Source organism: Dreissena polymorpha, chromosome 2 (assembly GCF_020536995.1).
Source record: "Dreissena polymorpha isolate Duluth1 chromosome 2, UMN_Dpol_1.0, whole genome shotgun sequence".
Lineage (NCBI taxonomy): Eukaryota > Metazoa > Mollusca > Bivalvia > Myida > Dreissenidae > Dreissena > Dreissena polymorpha.
The window spans coordinates 33,969,251-33,991,650 of record NC_068356.1 but is presented as its reverse complement, the minus strand read 5'-3'; the positions used below and the strand labels follow the sequence as shown (position 1 = coordinate 33,991,650).

The following is a 22,400-nucleotide window of genomic DNA, read 5'->3' as shown; positions in this document are numbered from 1 at the left end:
TAATTGATATTATGGGCATCTAACAGTTTATAGGTGTCTATCGCAACCGTTGTTTATTTTTGGTGTTTTCACTTCATATACACTTTTATTTGTTAATGAAGCATCAATATACTAAAACAATATCCAGGAAAGAGACAAATAATGCATTTGAATATCAACCGTATTTTCGTTTGACAACTGATCATGCATGTACGATGTGCACCTAAATTTAGTTTAAGTGCAGATTTGTTCATACGACACAAAGCCACATTTTTTGTTTTACGGATCATTTCGGCTTCGAATATCGAATATAAAATATATTTTTATAAACAACTGGTAGCAAGATGAGTTGCAGATAATTGGTCAGTAACCACATTTTAACTAACTCTTTTGACCTGTTAATTCTTTTCAGCTCAATTTACCAGTGAAAAATGCCCAGAATATCATTTTAATCGATGACAACTAAAGACCGATATTACATAGAGCAGTATTTTCCAGAGCCATGCGTGTTGACATTGTGATGGGTGTAGGGGCTGCGGTCGCCCCTCATGGTTTATAGCTTATGTTAGCCACGGTGCAAAGCAATCGCGAGAACTACGCTGGACATGACGTTAAACGGCGCTCCTGACACGAGCTCCATCGGGAGGACGCGAACACCAAGTTATCATCTGAATCTCAACCCTTACGTCTGGTTTTGGGACTTCGAAAGTTGCTTCTCAGTCTCCAGCAGGCGTTTCTCAATCCATAGTTCATCAAGACCTCACAACATCAGCAGCATCCAGGTTTATGCACCAACATCTGACTACGACGACGAGGAGATCGAGAAGTTGTATGAGTTATAGCGTATCATGGCAACAGCAGGTTGATTAGGAATGGGACAGACCAATGACAGAGGAATGCATCTCTTTGAAATCGCTGCAAGCCATCAACTCACTTTTGCCAACACGCAGAACGCACACAAACCATCCTCGTGTTGTTGACGAGGTTATACTTGAACAAGCGTTGCGTTTGGTTCAAATGTTCAAACATACGGTTAATGTTAACATAATCTCTTCTGTTTATTCGCACAATCTCTTACAAATTTCCGGAACCTTCTTTTGAATTAGTTCCAGGACTTCCAAAAGTGCAGTCAATAAATAAATAACTCAAAAGATACTGAACAATTAAAAAAACAACCTGATCTTTCTTTTTCTAAATATTGCAGATATTTCTTAGTGATGCAAGGTCTAATATCTTTATGATTATAATATGTAATAATTAATAAAATCTAAGGCGAAATATACTAAAAATGCCTCTAATAAGGCATTGTATGTTGTTCCTTTTTAGCGCCTGAAAGGTGGAATCGAACCACTGTGACGCTAATCACCTACAGGTTTGAAGCCTGCACTCCGGACCACCGAAGGTCATTCAGGCACAGTAGCTAAAGGTAGCAGCGGATTATATACTCTATATATTCATATTGAGACATAAGTTGGGTTATTGGTCTTTTTATTATTGATATTTAATTATTTCATTCATAAATATTAAATCAAATAATTAATAAGACTTCTGTTAAATATAATTGTGTTAATGTCAATAAAATGTTTTAATGTAATATTTAGTTTTCAGAAATCCCTTTCATAACAAAATAGCAAGTTATGACGTTAGAAAAAAATATACTGTTTATAAGATGACATGGGAAGTTACTCTTCAATAAACTTGTAGATGTGTGTTGTTTGCGCGGATGGAGTAAAATTTCTATCAATTTTCAGATAATATATCATTATAATCTGTATCACTTCCAATAGGATTGCAGATTTGTAGATAACGTTTAACTTCAAGTAAGACATCAATATGAAACCAGAAGATTTCTTGTCAGTACATGTGTAATCATCATTTATAGGTTATCAAGATTATTGATGAGCAACATTATTGTCCAGTCTATTGATACATTAATTAGACGGTATTTTTGTTGCTGGTATTGTTTACATTTTAAATTATCGGCATATATAAAACTGCATACAGTGCAAACAAAATTTTTATAATATTTATATTGGCTAACAAAAAACGCTTTTGATGGGCGCAAAACGTTTGTTTCATATTGCTTAACAGGATTCCGGATATAATATAAATGACTATTATATAATTATATTAAGATAAAGTTCACACTTTTGTGCATGTCTATTGTGATTCAAACAAAAAGCATGTAATGCACGCTGAACCGTAGAATCGAACAACTAATAACTCAATCTAAGGAACTAAGGAACTCAGTGTTATATTCAAAATCGTTATTCCAAGCGATTTTCCTATCATCATATGTACGTTTATATAAAATATTTATGTAATATTAAATATTAATTCATGGCCAGATTGAAGTAAAAGAAGCGAATAGCAAGCTATATCAATCATATACATTTTAATAGCTGATCAGAATATCCCCTTTATGTCTCCCCTGATTTTTTCGAAAACGCCACAGTCGACATGCGATATTATTTCAGCGATATTTGAATAGTACAAATATCGTGCGTCGCCGCGATTGTAAAATCGCAAAATATCGAGTATCGCTTCGTGTGTCTAGTGTCGCGGTCTGAAATTAGACCGCGATACACGAGATTCGGATAATATGGGCGATATTTGAATAATAAAATATCGTGCGTCGCCGCGACTATCGCGCAAAATATCGCGGCGACGCACTATAGTTTGCGCGACAGTCGCGGCGACGCACGATATATTTAACACGATATATCGCCTTTCGGGTTACCTACACAAGGGCGATATATCGTGTAAAATATATCGTGCGTTGCTGCGACTGTCGCGAAAAATATCGTGCGTCGCCGCGACTGTCGCGAAAAATATCGTGTATCGCTTCGTGTGTCTAGTGTCGCCCTTGATAAAAGAAGGGCAAGATTATAGGTGGCACTATCCTGATTCCGTTATTGGCGGCTTTAGATCATTTGTTCTAAAGTCAAATTAAAATTTATTCAGCCTCTCTCGCGTGCGCTTATGACGAAATGCCCTCCAACGCATGCATTCAGATCCAGGTCAACATGACAAAGACGACCACGTGATTATTTGAATTTATGGATGAACCCACACCGAACACTATCAAACTCATTGAAGAGCCTTCACTCCATACGGCGCCGGAGGAATCGACTTTAATCGATAAAAAATAGTGAACTTCAGACACCATCACCTTCCCCATAAAATACCCCCAAACGGTCGCGCAGAGCGCAGCCTATGATTTCCCTTTAACTGCAGAAAGTCTCGATACCTGGCAGGATTTCCTCATGCGCGCTTCCTTGTACCACATCTCGACGTCCATCTAGTGCACATGTCCGGACGCGATCGACATGGAAATCGATGAAACGCTCATTTTCAAAAGAAACTTCATTATCATAACAATCGTACATTGCAACGATTCAAGTAAGATGATGAGGACACTGTTTCAAAAGCAGTTTTCGAAGTTACTTGATGAAGACACGTTTCAAAAGTAGTTTTCCTTATAGTTCATGACGTTGAATTGCCTCATTTTTAACCTGTAGCATTTAGTGTGTACAATAAAACGAATAAACATTATATATATTATTATGCAACATTTATATTATACCTGAACATAGTACATTTTTAATTTTAATAAATACATGTTAATGATTTTTAGCAGCCACATATTGAATACGAGAAAACTTATGGATTTTCATAGGAGATCGCATAACTGAAAAAACAATTCGACTATTTTTTTTCAAAATATTACGTCAATATGATTCTGCTTGATACTTGTTTTTTTTTTGTTTAAAATACAAAAAAAACATTTATATAAAAAATAAACTCACGTTAGAATTGCAGTTATACATTTGAAACGCCATTTATTGACCTTTACATGGACACTTTTATACTAAATTATTGAATTATATGTTCTTCATTATTAAACAATGCAAAATATTGATAATAAACGATGAAAGGTATAAGTCAGACTTTAATTTTATGAACTAGAATAAATAATAGAAACTCGAATTTATGTTATTTTAATTGAATTGAAGAATGTGTTGATATACGGAAGTTTTCATATATCATATATAACGTATACTTAGAACTTCTATCAAGACTTTATATATAATTATATTTTTGTATATATTACGCAAATAAACGTTAACGCAATTAAGTTTTGGACTGCTGCCACCACATTTCGTGTAGAGGTACCAAGTGTTTAACTGTGCGTCACAAGACCCTGTAAGAAAAGGAACATTACGTTATTCGGCAACGCCAGAATTCTATTGGCAATCAATAACATAATCTACCTGCCTAATTAAATCGATTTCCGGAGCACTGACTATATAAGACACGGCCTTAGCCATCGGTAAACAGACTACAACCAAAATCGCATCTTTTACAGTCTGTTTTAAATTATAAGGTAACTAAATTACAGCAGCGTAGTATTACATTTTACAAATAAGTTTTAAGGTCAACAATTAAGGGCTGAACAAAGTAAGTAGAGATTGAAGCACAAAGGACATAATATAAGTTATAAAGGATTTCGATCTCGACACCGGCAATGTCCAAACGACCCATTAGCGCACAATCTAAGACGGCATGGGGAGACTACGGCGGAGGATCGAACCCCGGCTCCCAGTTCGACTTTAATAAGGACAAAATCCGGGACGATCCCGATCTGATCACGCCGGACGATGAGCTCGTTAGCCCAGAGAAGCAGCGGCCGCTCAGCGCCAATGCCTCTCCTGCCAAAGAGGAACCGACGACGATCCTTGGGAAAATCGCTCGAGGAATCCGATGTAAGTGTGGTTTTTGTTAAGTCACGCTTGTATGATTTGGAAGAGTACGAAACACTCAGACACTTACATATTCACTTATATGCCACACTATTTTAATAGAATTTTTTTCGATTTACAGTTTTTGTTAATATGCAATTATTAAACACACACAAAAATGAACATGCAGTTTGATTAATCTGAAGTTGTCTACCGCATTGTGGTTTTAAGACTGCGTCCACACTAGAAAAAAGGAAAAAAATCGTTAAAAAAAGGACAGCGACTACAAACATATACGTAAAAGCGGTCAAGTCATGACAGTTTGGAAGTAATTAAGCCTCTAGAGTAATCGAGTGCGTTCACCAAGCGTGCAAAAAAGTCTACATTACCTTTGGACAAAGGGCGTTCGAGCATAAACATAATGTAATCCATTTATTACGTACAAATTAACTTTCAGTGAAATAAACGTTATTTTATTTCATTAGAATTGGTGATCAGATGCAATATAAGCACACATCAAAATATGTTCGGTGAACAGGGTTTGTTGTTGTCTGAACACTATTTTGTTTGACCAAGAAGTTTTGAAAATACAAAATGTTAAATACATTTAGCTATTTTCTAGTCAGACTAAAGCATATAACATATTGTAAAGACCTCAATAACCGAACTAAACCATGCTTTCATGTCATTACATTTTCCGAGAACGAAAACTAATCATGTGTTTTTACATAATACAAATCTTCGGAATCGTTAATAAGGATACATTTAAGAAATTAATAGCTGGATGAACTTGATAAATCAATTTCACACTTAAACAAATAGTCGAAAAGAAGCGTCTTAAGCAAAACATGTTCTCAGTGCACATTGTTCTTAATTCTTGCATTATCTGTGCTAAGACGAAAGAATCGAAAATTAATTAGCATAAAATATGGTCTATCTTGTTTACGTCCTACGTCAATAGGTTATTCAATCTTGTGTTTCGGAGAAAACACCATAAAATATTCATTAACGTTTCCTTCGATACCCGCGGTAAGAAAGACCCGAAGCCTTATTCATGAATAATTTAGCACGCATCCTGTTTTTTAATTACCGGTATGGGTAAATATTTGATTAAGTCATTTCTTGGACGTTAAATCTGGACCAGATAATTACATTATCGTCCGACAAAGGTAGCGTGCAACAATCACGCAAATAATAAAAAGAAAAAAAGGGGGTTACGGGCTGATCAAATCTAGAAATGTCTAACTTCACCGTATGAAACCGTCATTCAAAGAGTTGTAATGAAATAAAATTCCTATATCTTGCTCGAACAATCTAAGAATTTAGAGTACATGTAAAGAAAAATAGAGGAAGAAAGATCAACACATTGCAAAAAAGTAAATGTAAGCTAAACAAACAAGCTACATACACTATAAAAGTATGCAACAAAAAAATGAACAGTACACAGTTTGTTTTTTAATTAAGACAGGGTGTATTAAACTTTTTATATAATAATTAGAATATAAATATATATGTTTGACATCATTTAATAATGTTTGTAATGGCTTATTTAAAACAAATTCTTGTAAACAATGGTTTTCAATACAACTTATACACATTACACTAGTCATCACACGCGCTCAAAGTTGTCTGACTCAGCAATCCACCATCCAGCGAGAATCACGCGCTCAAAGTTGTCTGACTCAGCAATCCACCATCCAGCGAGAATCACGCGCTCAAAGTTGTCTGACTCAGCAATCCACCATCCAGCGAGAATCACGCGCTCAAAGTTGTCTGACTCAGCAATCCACCATCCAGCGAGAATCACGCGCTCAAAGTTGTCTGACTCAGCAATCCACCATCCAGCGAGAATCACACGCTCAAAGTTGTCTGACTCAGCAATCCACCATCCAGCGAGAATCACGCGCTCAAAGTTGTCTGACTCAGCAATCCACCATCCAGCAAGAATCGTCATACGAGGAGGAATGGTGGTGCGATATAATAGTTCATATTGCGCCATAAGTTAGATAATTGGGCCGTTCTCTGTGAAAAAGATGTTTAATGCATGTGCGTAAAGTGTCTTCCCAGATTAGCCTGTGCAGTCTGCACTTTACGCACATGCATTAAACTTCCTTTTCACAGAGCACGGCCCAATTATATGAAGTGATCATTGTCTCCCTACATTATACGGTCTGTGTTGGTGATATAATATGTGCATCTTACAATAACGAAATGTGTTACACGCGAACAGAAATCAACCTGCCATAAAGTGCATCGTGCTTTTTTATGTTCCATAGGAAAGCTGTCAAACACACGTCTAAACATTATAAACCTTTGTAAGTTTTTTAACTATCAACACAATTATAAAACACATTACATACACCATCAAGTGTAAACATTGCCCGTAGGGTCTTTTACCGGTTACACTTGTGTATGTGGCCAGTGTAAACTTTTTGGATGCAAATTTAACTTGTATCCGGTTTTCTAGTTTTCTTAGCCTACCATAATCGAGATAATAATAAGTTGTTAAACGTTGTGTTTAAGCAAACGAAATCGTAATAAAGAATGATGCAACGTAAAAAAACATAAAATTTATTATTTTATGTTGTCAAACGAAAAACGCTATTTGAACCAACATTGTAAAAATACATAAATACAATAATAACTCCTACCAATGGCAAAATAAAATATAATGAAATTGAGACCGCAAAACTTCAGTGCGGCACCAAATACGTTCAATACATTTGACTTATTTTTAAGCCAATGTTTTCTGCCAATAAAACATTAAATCAACGCTAATTACATAATTACGGTTATTGTAATCTACGTGGTGGTCTTTTTTCAATGGTCAATGGTCAAAAGAAAAAATAAGTGTAATTTCGACTGTCTTTCTAAGGCTCTTGAATATATATTTAATACAACTATCTGCATGCATTCACATTTACCGGATGCGTGATTTGCACGTGCAGCCATCTGGATGACGAAAGACACGGAGAACGTAGCGGAGGACAAGGAACTGCACGTGAAAACAACGCTGCGCGAGCTCATCGTGTACTGCGTCTTCCTCGCAATACTCACAACCGGTACGAGAAGTAAACTTTGCTTAACACATGTGTGTAAAGTGTCATTCCAGATTATCACGGACGTCACTTTCCGCTTTAAGGGAGTTTTTCTTTTAAATGAATCTAAACGAAAATACAGATCAGCCTGTGCGAAATGCACTGGCTAATCCTGGACGACACTTTAAGCAAATGCGTTAATCTTTATCTTTAAATTATCCAAGGACACGGTTATTTTTATTATTGATGCAAACTTATATTGAATACATATCCTTTGTAACTACTCGTATATAAGGTTGTGGCAAAGACGCCTTTTGTTTAGTATTTGTTGACTTATAAGCGTTATCACCACATCATTAATGTCGTTCATCAATAGTAATCGTAGTTTCCAGGCTTATTAAAGAATAAATTTCTCTACAGGATTCTGGAAAATGCGTATGTATTACATGAATTGATTCTTCATTGTATATTGTATATTACGTTGGCACAAGGTTGATAGGTGACTATTTCTACTTACGTCAGTGGCGTTCGGGATGACTGGGCCTGATATGTTCTACTACTCGAAGGTGGTCAGTGACGTGTTCCTAGACTCTGCGGGCGACGGCGACGGCACTTTTCGAGACATAACAAGCGTCGACGACTTCTGGACGGTATTCACATGGTTCTTCTTTATATGAACCGCGTTCTGAGAAAACTGGGTATAATGCATTTGCGTAAAGTGTTTAAGTAAGTGTTCGTCTGTCGTATGAATCGATATCACTGCAGGAATTTCAAATGAACCGTTCAACTAAATTTAGATTCACATCGTACATGCATGATATACATGCTGGCGAATTTGGCTGTACAGTCCATTTCGATTTTAGAATTAAATATCTGGCTTATTTAGCATTTTTCGACACATGTTCTTCTTAACTTTTATTTTAGTTTATATTGAAATATATGTATAATAAGTTTTTCACACATTTTATATTAATTAATAAGTATTTGACAAGATCGTATATACCCGCTTTAAGTTATTTATATTGACACGAAAGCTTGCACATAGGGTTAACAATTTTTAAGAATATATGATTCAGCCCTGCTCTGCGCGAAAGGTGGTTTAATGCATGTGCGTAAAGTGTAGTCCCAGATTAGCCTGTGCAGTCCGCACAGGCTAATCAGGAACTACACTTTCCGCTTGCATGATATTTTTCGTTTACAGAAAGTCTCCTCTTGGCAAAAATCCAGTTAAGGCGGAAAGTTTCGTCCCTGATTAGCCTGTGCGGACTGCACAGGCTAATCTGGGACGACACTTTACGCACATTCATTATACCTCTTTTTAGCAGAGCAAGGCTCATATAAACGATTGCATACTGACGCAAAAGCTTGTACGACGAATGGGAAACAGTAATATGCAAATGAACATTAATTCAGTCCCATATCAACATACCTCATTCTCTGGTTGTCTTTGCAGTACGCCCAAGGTCCCCTCCTTCAAGGTGCCTACTGGGAGACATGGTACAACGGCCAGCCGGTCCCGGAGGAGCAGTTGGGCTACGTTTACTACGAGAGCAAGCTGCTCGGAGTACCGCGCATGCGCCAGCTGCAGGTGCACAGCAACTCTTGCGTCGTGCACGACGATTTTAAGGACGTAATCAGGGAGTGTTACGACAAGTACGCTGACTCGATCGAGAACAAGCGGCCGTTTGGCGTCCAGGATAACATGACGGCGTGAGTATAGAGATTAACTGTACTGATAGTCCGGACATCAACGTGAAAGCGAGTTAGCTCTTATTCGATTGAGCTGGCCTCTTTTTCCCACTGAGCATGTACATACTGTGAAGCGAGCTTTATCAATTATAATTATATCTGAAAAATGCGATTAATAAGATCAACCAAAATTATGATAACAATAGTTTGTTTTAAAATTGCAATCTTTGTTGTAACAATTGCAGTCACTTTTACATGTAATAATAAAACATGGTTCACAAATTCGGCACAAGTATAAGCCCAATGGCATATGGTGTAACGCCTGAAGGGAGTGAATTTTTCAATAGAAATACTTATGTGGAGTGTTTTGTGAAAACGGGGTTCAATGCATGTGTCCTCACGGGCGCAGGGATGACTCTTTTCTCCCCAACTGGATCTTCGTCAAGAAAAGTCTTCCTTTAAACAAAAATACAATAAAAGGGGAAAGTGTCGTCCCTTATTAGACTGTGCAGATTGCACAGGTTGATTTGGAACGAAATTTTACGCCCATGCATTCAACACCCTATTCACAGAGCGATGCTAATAAACACAGGCATTACCAACCAGCCACTTAAACCTTTCTCCTTTTTCCAAAGGTGGTACTACCGATCAGAAGACGAGCTGGAAGGCTCGAGCCACTGGGGCCTCCTTGCCACCTACAGCGGGGCCGGGTACGTGCAGAACCTCGGTACGAACCTCACCCAGGCCACCGACACCATTCAGTACCTGTATGACAACCTGTGGGTGCAGCGTGCCACACGCATTGTCCTCATTGACTTCACGCTCTACAACGCCAACATCAACCTGTTCTGCGTCGTCAGGTGAGTCCCGGTCACATGCTGTGAAATCATTATTATGCGTGGGACATTCAAGTGCGTTGATTTTCGTGGGTATACAGATCAACGTATTTAAGAACCTAACGAATAATAATGTGAAATGTTTACATTACCACAGACAGAATTTAAGCAGGCAAGAAACACGTAAATATCTTACGTAATCCGCGCGCACCCCTGCGTATGTTTCGCAATTGAGATAAATACAGATACTACACAAAGTGGAGTTCATTACAATGTGCACATACATTAAACTTGACATTTCCTGAAAAACGATAATAATGTTATTAGAAAGTAAAATAAATTTAATATATCGTATTTATTTGTGTTGTGTATATATTCTTAATTATAGTTATTTACTAAGTTGCATCGAAGATATTAACTTTTTTAACAATCACGGCTACCGTCGCAACATGAAAGGCCGAATCCCACATCCTCATACACATTAACACCACTATGCGGTTTCAAGAAAAGCCTATTGTCTTTCCACCCTAAGTGTTAATTCCGTGCTCCGTTCATCATTTCAGACTGACGGTGGAGTTTCCGCCGACTGGCGGGGCCATACCACACTACTCACTGCGCACCGTGAAACTCCTACGCTACGTATCGGTGATGGACTACTTTGTGATGGCATGCGAGTTCATAATGGTCGTCTTCATCCTCTACTACTCCATTGAGGAGGCCATCGAGGTTTCATTTGATGAATGACAACACTTTATATTTTAAATTAGTAAATACGTGTACTATACTGTTGATTATCAGAATAATCTTATAATCAGTAGCGATTCGAAAACTACGTGGCATAGTTTTCCAAGACTTCTAACAATCGAGCAATTCTCTTTAAATTTTCAAAAAATGTAATCAATACAGTTTAGCAGCAATTTTATCGTTTACGTTTTCATGTGTTCAAGATGCAGATATGATTACCGCTTAAGTCGTCCGAATATTGGCCAGTGGACGCTTTTCATTTCACGTGACACTGTCTATATTTACTACTTGCCTGAATTTCAGATCCGAAAGCACAGATGCGAGTATTTCAAGAGCGTCTGGAACATCCTGGACCTCCTGGTGATCCTGATCACGGTCATCTGCGTGGCGTTCAACGTGTACCGGACCATCGCCGTAGACAGCCTCCTAAAGGAGCTGCTCGCCAAGCCCGAGGAATACGCCAACTTTGAATTCCTCGCGTACGGACAGACGCAGTTCGACAACGCCATCGCCATTGACGTCTTCCTGGCGTGGATCAAGGTATGACATAAACTAAATTGCTTCATTGAAGTAAATGACATTGAATGTAACTCTGGGTTTGAAAAACAAGCTTGCTATGTAAACTTTCAGAATAAAACGTACTATAGTGTCGGTGGTTGGTTGAACCTTATTCTTTACGATTCGAATATATAACACGATTTATTTGATCGAATATGTCAAACGTGTTATAAGATAATGATGACGATGAAAATGGTGATGTTGATTATGGTGATACATATAATTTAATGGTTTATACATTAGGACATATAATTAACTAGTTTATCTTATTTTCCAAATTCATTTCAAAATATATAATCCCAAACTGTAGGATAGGCGGTTCACACATTTATTTATTTCCTAACAATATTTTTAAACGCATACCTTAGAGTGAATATATCAACATTTCACCAATTATTACATGAGCCGCGGTGTGCGAAAATGAGGCTTACTGCATGTGCGTAAAGTGCCGTCCCAAATTTGCATGTGCAGTCCGCACAGGCTAATCAGGGACGGCGCCTTCCGTTTAAACTTGACCTTTTTGCTATACAGAGATTCATTTCAACGCATAATACCGTACATACGAAAAGTGTCTTTCCGGATAAGCCTATTCCGATTGCACTGGCTAATATTGGACGACACTTTACGCACATGCATAAAAGATCGTGTTCACACAGTGAGGCTCGTATACGCATATTTAGCGTATAACCCGTTTTGCAGATCTTCAAGTACATCAGCTTCAACAAAACGATGACACAGCTCTCATCCACTCTGGGCTCTTGTGCCAAGGATCTGGCGGGCTTCGCGGTGATGTTCTTCATCATCTTCATTGCGTTCTGCCAGCTCGGCTACCTACTGTTCGGCGCGCAGATCAAGGAATTCTCAAACTTCATGACTGCATTGTACGTGCTCCTATCTATATTCAAAATATTCGTATAAAATAAATGTTAAGGCGTCATATGTTCGATACGTTTTTAATGTTTTCACCGTCGGCTATTAATAAATGTAATTGTAAATGTGCCACTAACCTATATCAAACGTTCACAATTCACAAACACTCACCACTCTTAAACTCTCATGATATTTGTGGCTATATGTTTAGAGATGTGAGCGTCGAGAATATGAACCATAAGGCATCAGATAATTGTAAGCTATTTTTTACAATATATTTAAAATTGCAAAGGCAAGCGTAACGCCACTGAGTGGTTTATTGTGATTTTTTTACAGTATTCCTTTCGTATATTAAAGAAATAATCGCCAACAACGGTGTGATTCCGTGATCTTTAGAAATGTTTGGTTGTTTATTGTTTAAATTCCATCAATATTTTCCAAAATATATTGCTTAAGGTTTGAATATTTTATGTTAAATTTCAGCTTCACGCTTTTTCGTATCATACTGGGCGACTTTGACTTCAACGCCCTGGAGCAAGCCAACCGCGTGCTCGGACCGATGTTCTTCATCCTATATGTGTTCTTCGTGTTCTTCGTTCTCATTAACATGTTCCTGGCCATCATCAACGACACCTACTCCGAGGTGAAGGGAGATCTCGAGAACCAACCGAACGAGCTGGAGATGGGAGACTACTTCAAGAAGGTAATAAAGATGTTGTCAGGCAGTCGTCAGAGTTAACCAGTGAAGAACGTGTGCACTTGTACCGTTTCATTATTACTACTGAACATTATTAATCCTAGTTTTGCGAAACTTCAACGAAGTTGTAAGCGTGCTACACTAAAAGTAAAAGTGTAAATTCCATTACAAAAAAGCTGTGAATATTTCCCCTTGTACGCATAAACATATTCCAAACATTTATCAAACAATAATTTTTAAAGGGACTTGTTTATAAATAATTGACATTACATTTTTTCTAACCGTTTGAAACATACTAAAAAAGTAATAAAATAACTATGTAAATCAGGAAACTCAATACCACTGATGACGTAGACCACTGATGACGTAGACTCATGCTGATAATACAACTTTTTGTATGAATTATCATTATTGGAAATTCATAAAATTCCAAAGGTTTAAAACGCGAAACGATCGAGTAATTTGGAAAGATGATGGTTCTTTCGTTAACGTTTTCTCCTACAGTTGGAAGGCCATATAGCACTACGGAATTTCGAGTCACAGCATTTTAATCCAAAGGACACTGTTTCAAGCCCCGCTGGGGACAAACATATATATTTTTTTTAATTTCTTAATATCTATTATTTTCGTTATACTGGAGCTCTACAGTTCCGTTGTAAAAATCTTGCACTTTATGAACAGGCCCCTTTAAGTACATCAAACCATTCTCGATTGCGTTTCTATTTCATAAACATGTGTGCTGATGTTCATTTTACCTGTTAACATGATATATCACATACAACAATGGATTGATGATTATTTCATTGTTTTAAATTAATTTAGTTGCCTTTGTAGTCGGTTACAAGGACTATACAACACCCTGTGTATGGTTACACATAACCATAGTACCAACTCGTATTAACTGAAAAAATATTTAATATATAATTTTTATATGCCACGTGTGTGCCACTTGCCGAGCTAATGTATGAACTTATTACTGTTGTAGAGCTACGAGAAAATGCTGACCAAGCTGAACCTGAAGCAAGAAAAGATCGCGGACATCCAAACGGCCCTCAACAATGCCGACCTGAACAACGACAAGAAGGTCGACTTTGGCGAGTGGAGACAGGACCTCAAAATGTGAGTGCATGGCATGCTATGAATAGCGTTTTGGTACACTATGCTTAATTCATATGCTTAAAGTGTCGTTCCAAATAAACCTCTACAGTCCACACAGATTATTCATGGACAACACATTTCACAAAACTGGATTCCCGTTTAAAAGAGACCGCATTACAACGAAAAATTCCTACAAAGCGGAAAGTTGCGTTGCTGATTAGCTTGTGCGGACTGCACTGGCTCTTTTTTGAGGACACTTTGTGTCATGCATTAAGTCCAGGTTTACCAGTGCGCGACTCTTATGATGATTGACATTTTGCATTGTGCGGGGGAGCTGCATTTGAGTTATTGTAATTATAAACAAACCTGATATGTTTTTTATGGTTTACCATTAAATTACTTGACAGTGTGAGCGAATATCCTGGTACGAAGAGAATAATTTATTATTATGCAGATAAGTGTAGTCCACTTATTCGAAAATGCAAAAACAATTAGTACATTTGAATGTATAAACATGTCATTTACGATTAATTGTGTTTGTTGTCTTGACATAATTTACAAATAAAGAATAATAATTAGTCGTCAAAAAAGAATTACAATTTCTTTATCGGTTTAAAAACCAAATCGAAAATCTATCGCCAATATAGTTTTTTTAAACTTTAAATGAAACGGAATATGAAAAAATGTCGCATTGATTTGCTTGAAATCGCGTTTTAACAGTCTATTACGTGAATTAACAAGTTATCGTTTGACCCGCAATTCAATTCAGCGTTGTATTGTCCGTATGTCTGCTGCAGGCGAGGCTACGCGGACGGCGAGATTGAGGCCCTGTTCGCCAAGTACGACGGAGACGGAGACCGGGTACTTAACGAGACGGAAATAGGCAACATGAATTTGGACCTCAACGACCAGAAGGTACCGCGGACGTAACACATTTACATTTTAATGCATTACAAACCTTGAAAGTATGCACAGGCTAAGCAGGGACGAGTCTTTCCGCCTATACTGGATTTTCGATTATAAGATATCTCCTTCAACGAAATATTTCATACACACAAAAAGTTTCGTCCCTGATTAGCCTTTGCGGATTTCAAAGGCTAATATTGGATGATAGTTTACGCACATGTATCAAGCCCGTTTTCACAAAGCGAGGCTCATTTTGTTTACTTCAGTTCAGATATTTTTGTGAGGCTATGGTTTGCTTTTGCCTCGTTTTTTACGTAGAGGTACTGGACATTGTAATGTTAAAATATTTTATACATAAATTGCGTCTTCCTTCCATGTAGGCGGCTCTTTCGAAGGAGTACAATGATCTGCAGCGTCCGGAAAGCGGTCGGCGCTCCACGAGCAGGGTGAGCTTCAACGACGACAGCGAGGGCGAGGGCGAGGAACAGGACGAACTCTCAAAGTCTGCGAGATCTACGCGGTCAGGTGCGTACATCCGTGAATAGAAGATATCAATATACATGATCCTTTTCACTATTCAAACATTATGATTAATTGGTTTACCAACTGTAATTGCATGCATTTTTTTATCAGATCGATGTCTATTATTAATTGTTAATCTGCCAGTAATCAAATACTCTTGTATTCTTAAGACTTATTCAGTCCGAATTCAGAACGATTTATCCGCCCTTTTGTAGGCGTGGTTTCCGGTGTATCGTATGAGGAGTTCACTGTGCTGTCCCGGCGCGTGGACCGGATGGAGCATGCGATTGGCAGCATCGTCTCCAAGATAGACGCCGTGCTGCTAAAATTCGAGACATTCGAGAAATCGAAAACAAAGCAAACAAAAACCACGCCTAAGGTACTCGACAAAACATCAGAGGTGAGCAAAATGCGCTTATCATTTTAGAATTCAGTTCATGCGAAATCGTAATACAGTTAATAAAAAATTTGTCCTTTCAGTCTTTCAGACGAATACGAAAGAGAAAGTTATAGATTGATGTAATATACTCCTGGCATTACGCGAACATTGTAATAGACCTTTATTATATGTACTATCTTAGCCGCGTCATGCGAAAAGGGTCTTAAGCCGAAAGCGGTAGCTCAAGACCAGAATGCGCATGCGCATAGTCTGTTAAGGAGGTAACATATTCGCTATCAAGGCATTTAAGGTTTCGTCGTCTCATTAGCGGACAGGGAAGCTCGATATCTGTTTGCATGACGCTGGTAATATGCACTATCTGTATATACAAGTTAATTTAAATAATTAAATGTGTGAAAACCATAACATGACTATTATTGGCACAATGTGTGACCGGCCCTATCAATTCCTTTCGGGTCTTTAACATGACAAATAAATAAATGATTTCTACCATCATTTAATGTGTCGGGTAAATATTATATTATATATGTTAACCAGAGGCATTGGTATGCACACATACTATTTACATGTACATGGAATCAGGTCAGGTCTCATAGTAAACAAACTTCACATATAGCTTGTACGAACCCTGTGCATTAAACTGTTACGATTAATCTCCAAACGACATTGAAAGTTGTGCCGAGCATTGGAATAAGGACTATATATAATAAAATATATGCTAGTTATTATAACCTTTTTGAAAATATGCGTAAAATATTAAAATGCTGATACAATGCACTCTTAATTCATTGAATTTTAATTATGGTTGACAGCAAATTTCGTTGAATAAAATACAGTAACAACCATCAACATTTACTAACTTGTTATCACCAATCCTTTGATAGCCTTGAATTTAGACCGTTACTAAGTGCTAGATAAACGATGTTCGCATTATGTCTTGCATGCAAAATGTAAACGCCCCAGTCATAGCCAATTTATTATTTACTCGCTAGTCAGAGAAAAACACTGGAACACCCCACTCAGATATGGTGGAGGACTTAGTGCGACAGAGGCTCGAGAAATGGGACAGCGGAGAATCGTCGGTGTCGGTGATTAGCTTGTCGGCACAGCAGCCCGTGAGTCGAAGCGTCTCCCCGCTCCCAAAACGTGCAGCCGACAGCAGGCCCTCGTCGGCTAGGTCCGTCAGAAACACGGTATGTCCGTAGAAGTCAAGTTGCTCATTCATTTAAATGGCTAATTATTGATAATTTTTAACTAGTCCGTTTAGTCTACTTACAATAAAGATAAATATGTTAATCGATTTTACAAAACCCGTTTGAAAAATTCGTCAACAAATTTTTAAATAGTTTGCTCGTTTGGGTCAAAATTCAAGGAATACAATAGTGATTAACTTTTACCCAGTTGTTTTATGTCAAATGATTGTTAATATAGATTTCAAATTGTAAAGAATGGCACATACAATCGTGTCTCGCTATCTATAATCGCCGGACATTTTTCTCATTGGCACGAAATTAGACTTTCGAATAATACACCAATGATTCAACTTAATGTATTCACATACGATTTAGTTTGGTCCTTTTTTGACGTGAGCATATTGTCTTTATTTTTCAGACCTTCATAGACGAAATATAGAAGAACACGTTTCAGAACAGCGAATAAACACGCATATTTGTGGTTTATTATCTTTTTTCAGTAATAGCTGATTGGTATTTATTCACATAGATTCGTACTACATGCTAAGGATATAATGTTAATCATTTTTAAGCATAAAATCCAAACACTGCTGCTTGCAAAACGGCACATAATCAATATTCCAACCAATTCAAACGTGTTACCAAAATCAACCAGAGATCTGAAGTAATATTTTTTATTGAAACATTAATAAGAATATTAACACAATATATTCTTTTATTACTTGCTTCTGTGTGATATCTAAAAAAACCACTGAAACACGCTGAACATACGAAATAAATTAAGGAGAAAACTACAATGTGAAATGCAAGATGCTACATCTGATTCTTGTCATAAGACACATCTTTTGAATTGTGACAAAATCAACTGTTAAGATACAAGACGACACTAAGGTTAGGTATATTTATGTCAATAGTTTCTGCAGTCACTTAGGCATTGTTGTATCACATGACACAGTATGCACAGAACATTTAATATACATTGATTCAATAAATCAATTGTTTGTAGATAAACATAAAAGGACATAATATATAAGTACTCAATCGTAACATTGGCTCATGATCTGTTTGAAATTAATAAAGATTTGCCAACCTGATATTTTTGCTATACCTGTTTAAGCAAAACATAAGTTAGCAAAATTACACATTATGACATGATAAAGTTTTATGAAGAAATATTTGCACTTTGCACTTAACAGATTGAACAAATCCTGTTTACAGGATGCGCGTGGTAAGTTAAAAAAAACGGAAAGATGCCTTTTGTATGGAAACAAAAATAATCGAAAACAATGAACTTGCCCCTAATTACAATACCATATAAACGTATGGGGTACCATTGATAAAGATTATCATTAACAACATATTTTGAAGTCTGCGAATGCATTGTAAGACAGTTCGATGTTATACTGCTGGTACAAAAGAGCAAATACCATCACAGGTGAAGGATATGAGAAAAGTAAAACTGAAGATGAAAACGCAATTCGACCTTTTGAATTGTATAATAAACAAAGAACTCAAATTTATTTTTTGAATTTTTATTATTGTAATTTCAACGAATAAAAGAGCAACTACACACCAACCTGGTTTTGTATTCATTTATTAAAGACGTATGTTTTACCACAAGAAGATTTAGCAATATATACAATGGTAGAACTAAAATGCAGATAATAATAACCGACATTTGTGAATGGTGGGTGAGACAAATACGACCAGTTGTGTATATGTATGCAATAGTATATACATTGCAGCATAAAAAAAGAACCTGCAATAACACAATAATCAAAATAAATCTCAAACGAATCGTGTTTTATGACATTGATTGTATGCGACGGATTTGGTGTTAACTTCGTGCTTTAATGATGTATATATATAATTGTGCAGAACAGAAAAGACAACTTAGCGCTTAGTATGTTTGGATATGAATAATTCTACGTATTTTATGAATTGGATGAAGATTTCACAATCACAAAATCAATAGAGACGCATGAGGAACAGAATGAAGGATTGCAAGAACGAACATGCGAAATAAATAAATTGATATTTTGATTATTTCCGATGAATTAGTCCATTCGGTATAAACATTACCCCAAGCAAATAGCATTGGAAGCGACAAATTTAAAAACCAAGGTTAATAAAACAAGTTTCATATTTCTTTCGAGCGGATACGTGAATGATAAATAACCTTAAAATTTGTCGCATCCTTTCTCCAGCAACACGATTGAATTTCTGAGTTTTATTCAATGTTTTCATATTATTCGTGAACAATTGATGTCTTTCTAACGAGATAAGAAAGCTATTATTCTGGGTATGATCAAGACAACAATAATGATGTTTACCATAGAATAAAAAGATCATTATACAAAATCCTCAGTTGATTGATAACGATATTATCTACCAAGCTGTCACGCGAAACACGGCGCAGTAATAAATGTACATTGACAGAAATTCTATTTGGTCAATACAAGGAGCGAGCGCTATGTAGAATGATTTCTTGCACACATGTGTTATTGTGGCACGTCCAAAGAATATACATGTGCACTGCCAGCTGTGCTCGCCATCCCGGATCAGTGGTATGATTAAGGTTCTGTGTCAGCATTTCAATGCGACTCGATGTCATGGCCACTTGGCCTCATGTGGCTTAAAGCTAAGTGGATTATATTTCCACAAATCACATTTCTCCTATGTGTATGAAGAGTAGAATCGCATTTCACCGTTAAAGTCTAAAGAAAATTATTGGCATAAAACGTCGTATGTGTTAGGTTAAAAGCAAAACCGATTACTTTCATGTAATCCACTTTAGGCGGACACAACTATCATATTTTAGGGACTGTTTCTCAGTTAAACGCCTTATTTACAAGCAAGCAATATTGCAAATCACAATGATGATGCAAATCAGTATGTTTGGATGAGATTCGAATCATACGTTGCATATGGCAGAAACATTCATGAGCGAATCAAAAAGTACAAGCATATTTCAATGAACATTAACGTTTCCAATCTGTAACGTATTTATATGTTTGAGACTGGGTCAACTCAGCACGATGGTCCATTCATTTGATGCCATCTTGTAATCAATTGTCTCGTCTTAGACGTCATTTCCTGCCAATGCAGGAGTCCATCTCCGCGCGCGTACATGAAAGAGCCGAGTGTCACGTGACCGATCTCAATTTCCGGTTCCTTTGACGCATGCGCAGTTTGAAATAAAGTCAATACGAAGTTGAAATTGTCAATACTTTTGTTTGATGTACAGAACGAGAATGACTCGTTGAAGTGGACTTCCGGTCCAACGCCCTGGACAAGCGTCTGTTTGATCTTAAGCAGCTTTTTGCCGTAGTGCACGTGGATGCGGATGAAAAATCCTGTAACATTCACATGTTGTACGGTAATGAAATTGTGTGAGCATTTGAGCTCTTTAATAACATTACATTAAACATTAATAGATTATCGGAAATGTACTAAACCATGTGTAATCAATCTATAACATATCTATTGCAATATATTGAAATTAAGTGATTAATATTTAGATGAATTGAAAGCGTTTCGCGATAACGAGGCCTCTGCTCCGATCCCTGTACAGTTTGCTTGAAAACAATTTTCACATTTGCACAGCAACAACCAGCTATGTTACACTGACCTGCTTCCGGGTCGGAAGAAAGCCGTGTATTTCGCGCCTGGAGGACAACCAGTTTCATTCTTTCCAAGTTGGGAAGATACGTAAGCGCTAAACATACCTCTCCGATAGAGGGCGCTGCCTGTAGGTAAAAATTGACTCATTAAAGAACGTATGATTATCAGACCTGGTTTTATTATATTATTGTCATTTACTTGCACTCTTAAGAGGGTGCGTGGGCGAAATAATGTTTATGTAAGCATTCGCAAATTTTATCACGGCTCTTTAACACATTATACCTTTTTATGTTAAGCACAAACTAATAACATCATAAGTGTGTAAATATTGCCTTTTTAAATTACTTACATTAGAAAATCAGAATTAGCATTTATGAGAAAATTAGTAACTCAGATAAGTGCATTAATTAACACCAACACTTGACGTATTATTTGATTGAATTGGTCGTGTCAGAAAAAAACAATAACGTTACTCACAAGCATCCCTGGTTCGAGATCACGACACACGATTGCAGACGACTTGAGATCAATATCTTCCAGAGATACGACAACGTGACCAAGAGTATGACGTATGCGTCGTCTATCTACGTCATACACTGAGAAACGTAAGCTACGAGCGACCAGACTATGCGTATCCACCTGTCAACACAAAATAAAATCAACTTAAATATGGTACTATGACCCATGTTATCATTATAAATGTAAAATACTCACTAATAAGAAACACAATATACATTTAATTTGTACAATTATCATTGACTGAATTATTGTAAACTGCACTGAATATGTACTACAATGTATGTACGTTTGTATCCATGTATCTTAACCGAAACGCACCAGTACATGAGCTGCGTTTTAACGTGCGCATTCGCGGTGTCTGGTCAATAGCTACCATGTCCGCTAGGAAGTCATGCAAGGTTTCGTTGTTTTACTAGGAAACATATTAACTCCTCATCAGGGTATACGGATGCATTGGCACATATATAGCTATACTGTGCGGACACATGTCCTATTGGCAATTTTAGATGACGCAGCTCTGCTATGTCATTTACCTAGGAAGACTTACGTTAAATGCAAACGTCTCGTTGAAGATGGGGTTTAGCGTCTTCTTATGTATTCTGGTTGTGTGATACGTCTGCTCCTCTGGCAGCAGGAACACGCGCACGAACGGATCCCGAGAGGGTTCCTCTTCCGCCCGACCTGACACAGCCACAGTATTGTTAAGATCGGTGAATGGACATTTAATACAAAATGAAATACATCGTAATTTCCCCAACCTTTCATAGACATAATTGTTATCGTATTGACGATGTAATGAGCTTGCAATATATTGACACTAAAAGGCAGGATTGGCTTAATAAATGCATAACAGTGCGTCCTGATAACGTTAGAGTTGTGTAGGTAGGACGTAACCTTTCTGACAACGGTAGACATAAACAAATTATATGCACTGAATAATATTCTTCTTTGTGCACATGTTGATTTTTTCCATGTTCAATAATTG

General features: G+C 37.2%; 2 protein-coding genes and 1 non-coding gene across 8 annotated transcripts in view; 1 reads left to right on the top strand and 2 right to left on the bottom strand.

Moving 5' to 3' along the window:
• Nucleotides 1–1,305: 1,305 nt before the first annotated feature.
• Nucleotides 1,306–1,392, bottom strand: Trnastop-uca (transfer RNA opal suppressor (anticodon UCA)). Its single transcript has one exon. It is a non-coding gene; the product is annotated as a tRNA-Sec (tRNA).
• A 3,115-nt stretch (nt 1,393–4,507) lies between these two features.
• LOC127869648 (polycystic kidney disease 2-like 1 protein) lies at nt 4,508–17,813 on the top strand. Its single transcript, XM_052412306.1, has 15 exons — nt 4,508–4,745; nt 7,670–7,783; nt 8,282–8,409; nt 9,213–9,469; nt 10,084–10,308; nt 10,848–11,010; nt 11,332–11,568; nt 12,286–12,467; nt 12,940–13,159; nt 14,139–14,272; nt 15,049–15,166; nt 15,538–15,682; nt 15,895–16,079; nt 17,072–17,272; nt 17,691–17,813. Exons 1-15 carry the CDS (start codon nt 4,508–4,510, stop codon nt 17,709–17,711), a joined length of 2,568 nt encoding a protein of 855 aa, XP_052268266.1. The 3' UTR covers nt 17,712–17,813.
• The window catches only part of LOC127866533 (synaptotagmin-15-like), an 18,233-nt gene continuing 13,570 nt past the window's right edge, over nt 17,738–22,400 (bottom strand). For all 6 annotated transcript variants that reach the window (XM_052407138.1, XM_052407135.1, XM_052407137.1 and 3 more), the window contains exons 5-8: nt 21,963–22,096; nt 21,374–21,535; nt 20,904–21,021; nt 17,738–20,628 (exon numbers count right to left, since the gene is read on the bottom strand). In XM_052407138.1, the coding sequence (XP_052263098.1) occupies nt 20,303–20,628; nt 20,904–21,021; nt 21,374–21,535; nt 21,963–22,096 (740 nt within the window). In that variant the 3' untranslated portion in view covers nt 17,738–20,302. The remainder of the gene's footprint in view (nt 20,629–20,903; nt 21,022–21,373; nt 21,536–21,962; nt 22,097–22,400) is intronic.

What these genes read in the sequence shown, in the direction of transcription:
- LOC127869648 (XM_052412306.1), top strand. Translation starts at nt 4,508, where the DNA reads ATGTCCAAACGACCCATTAGCGCACAATCTAAGACGGCATGGGGAGAC. An exon ending in AACCTGTTCTGCGTCGTCAG is followed by an intron (nt 10,309 to 10,847) that starts GTGAGTCCCGGT and finishes TCATCATTTCAG; the next exon opens with ACTGACGGTGGAGTTTCCGC. An exon ending in TCAAACTTCATGACTGCATT is followed by an intron (nt 12,468 to 12,939) that starts GTACGTGCTCCT and finishes GTTAAATTTCAG; the next exon opens with CTTCACGCTTTTTCGTATCA.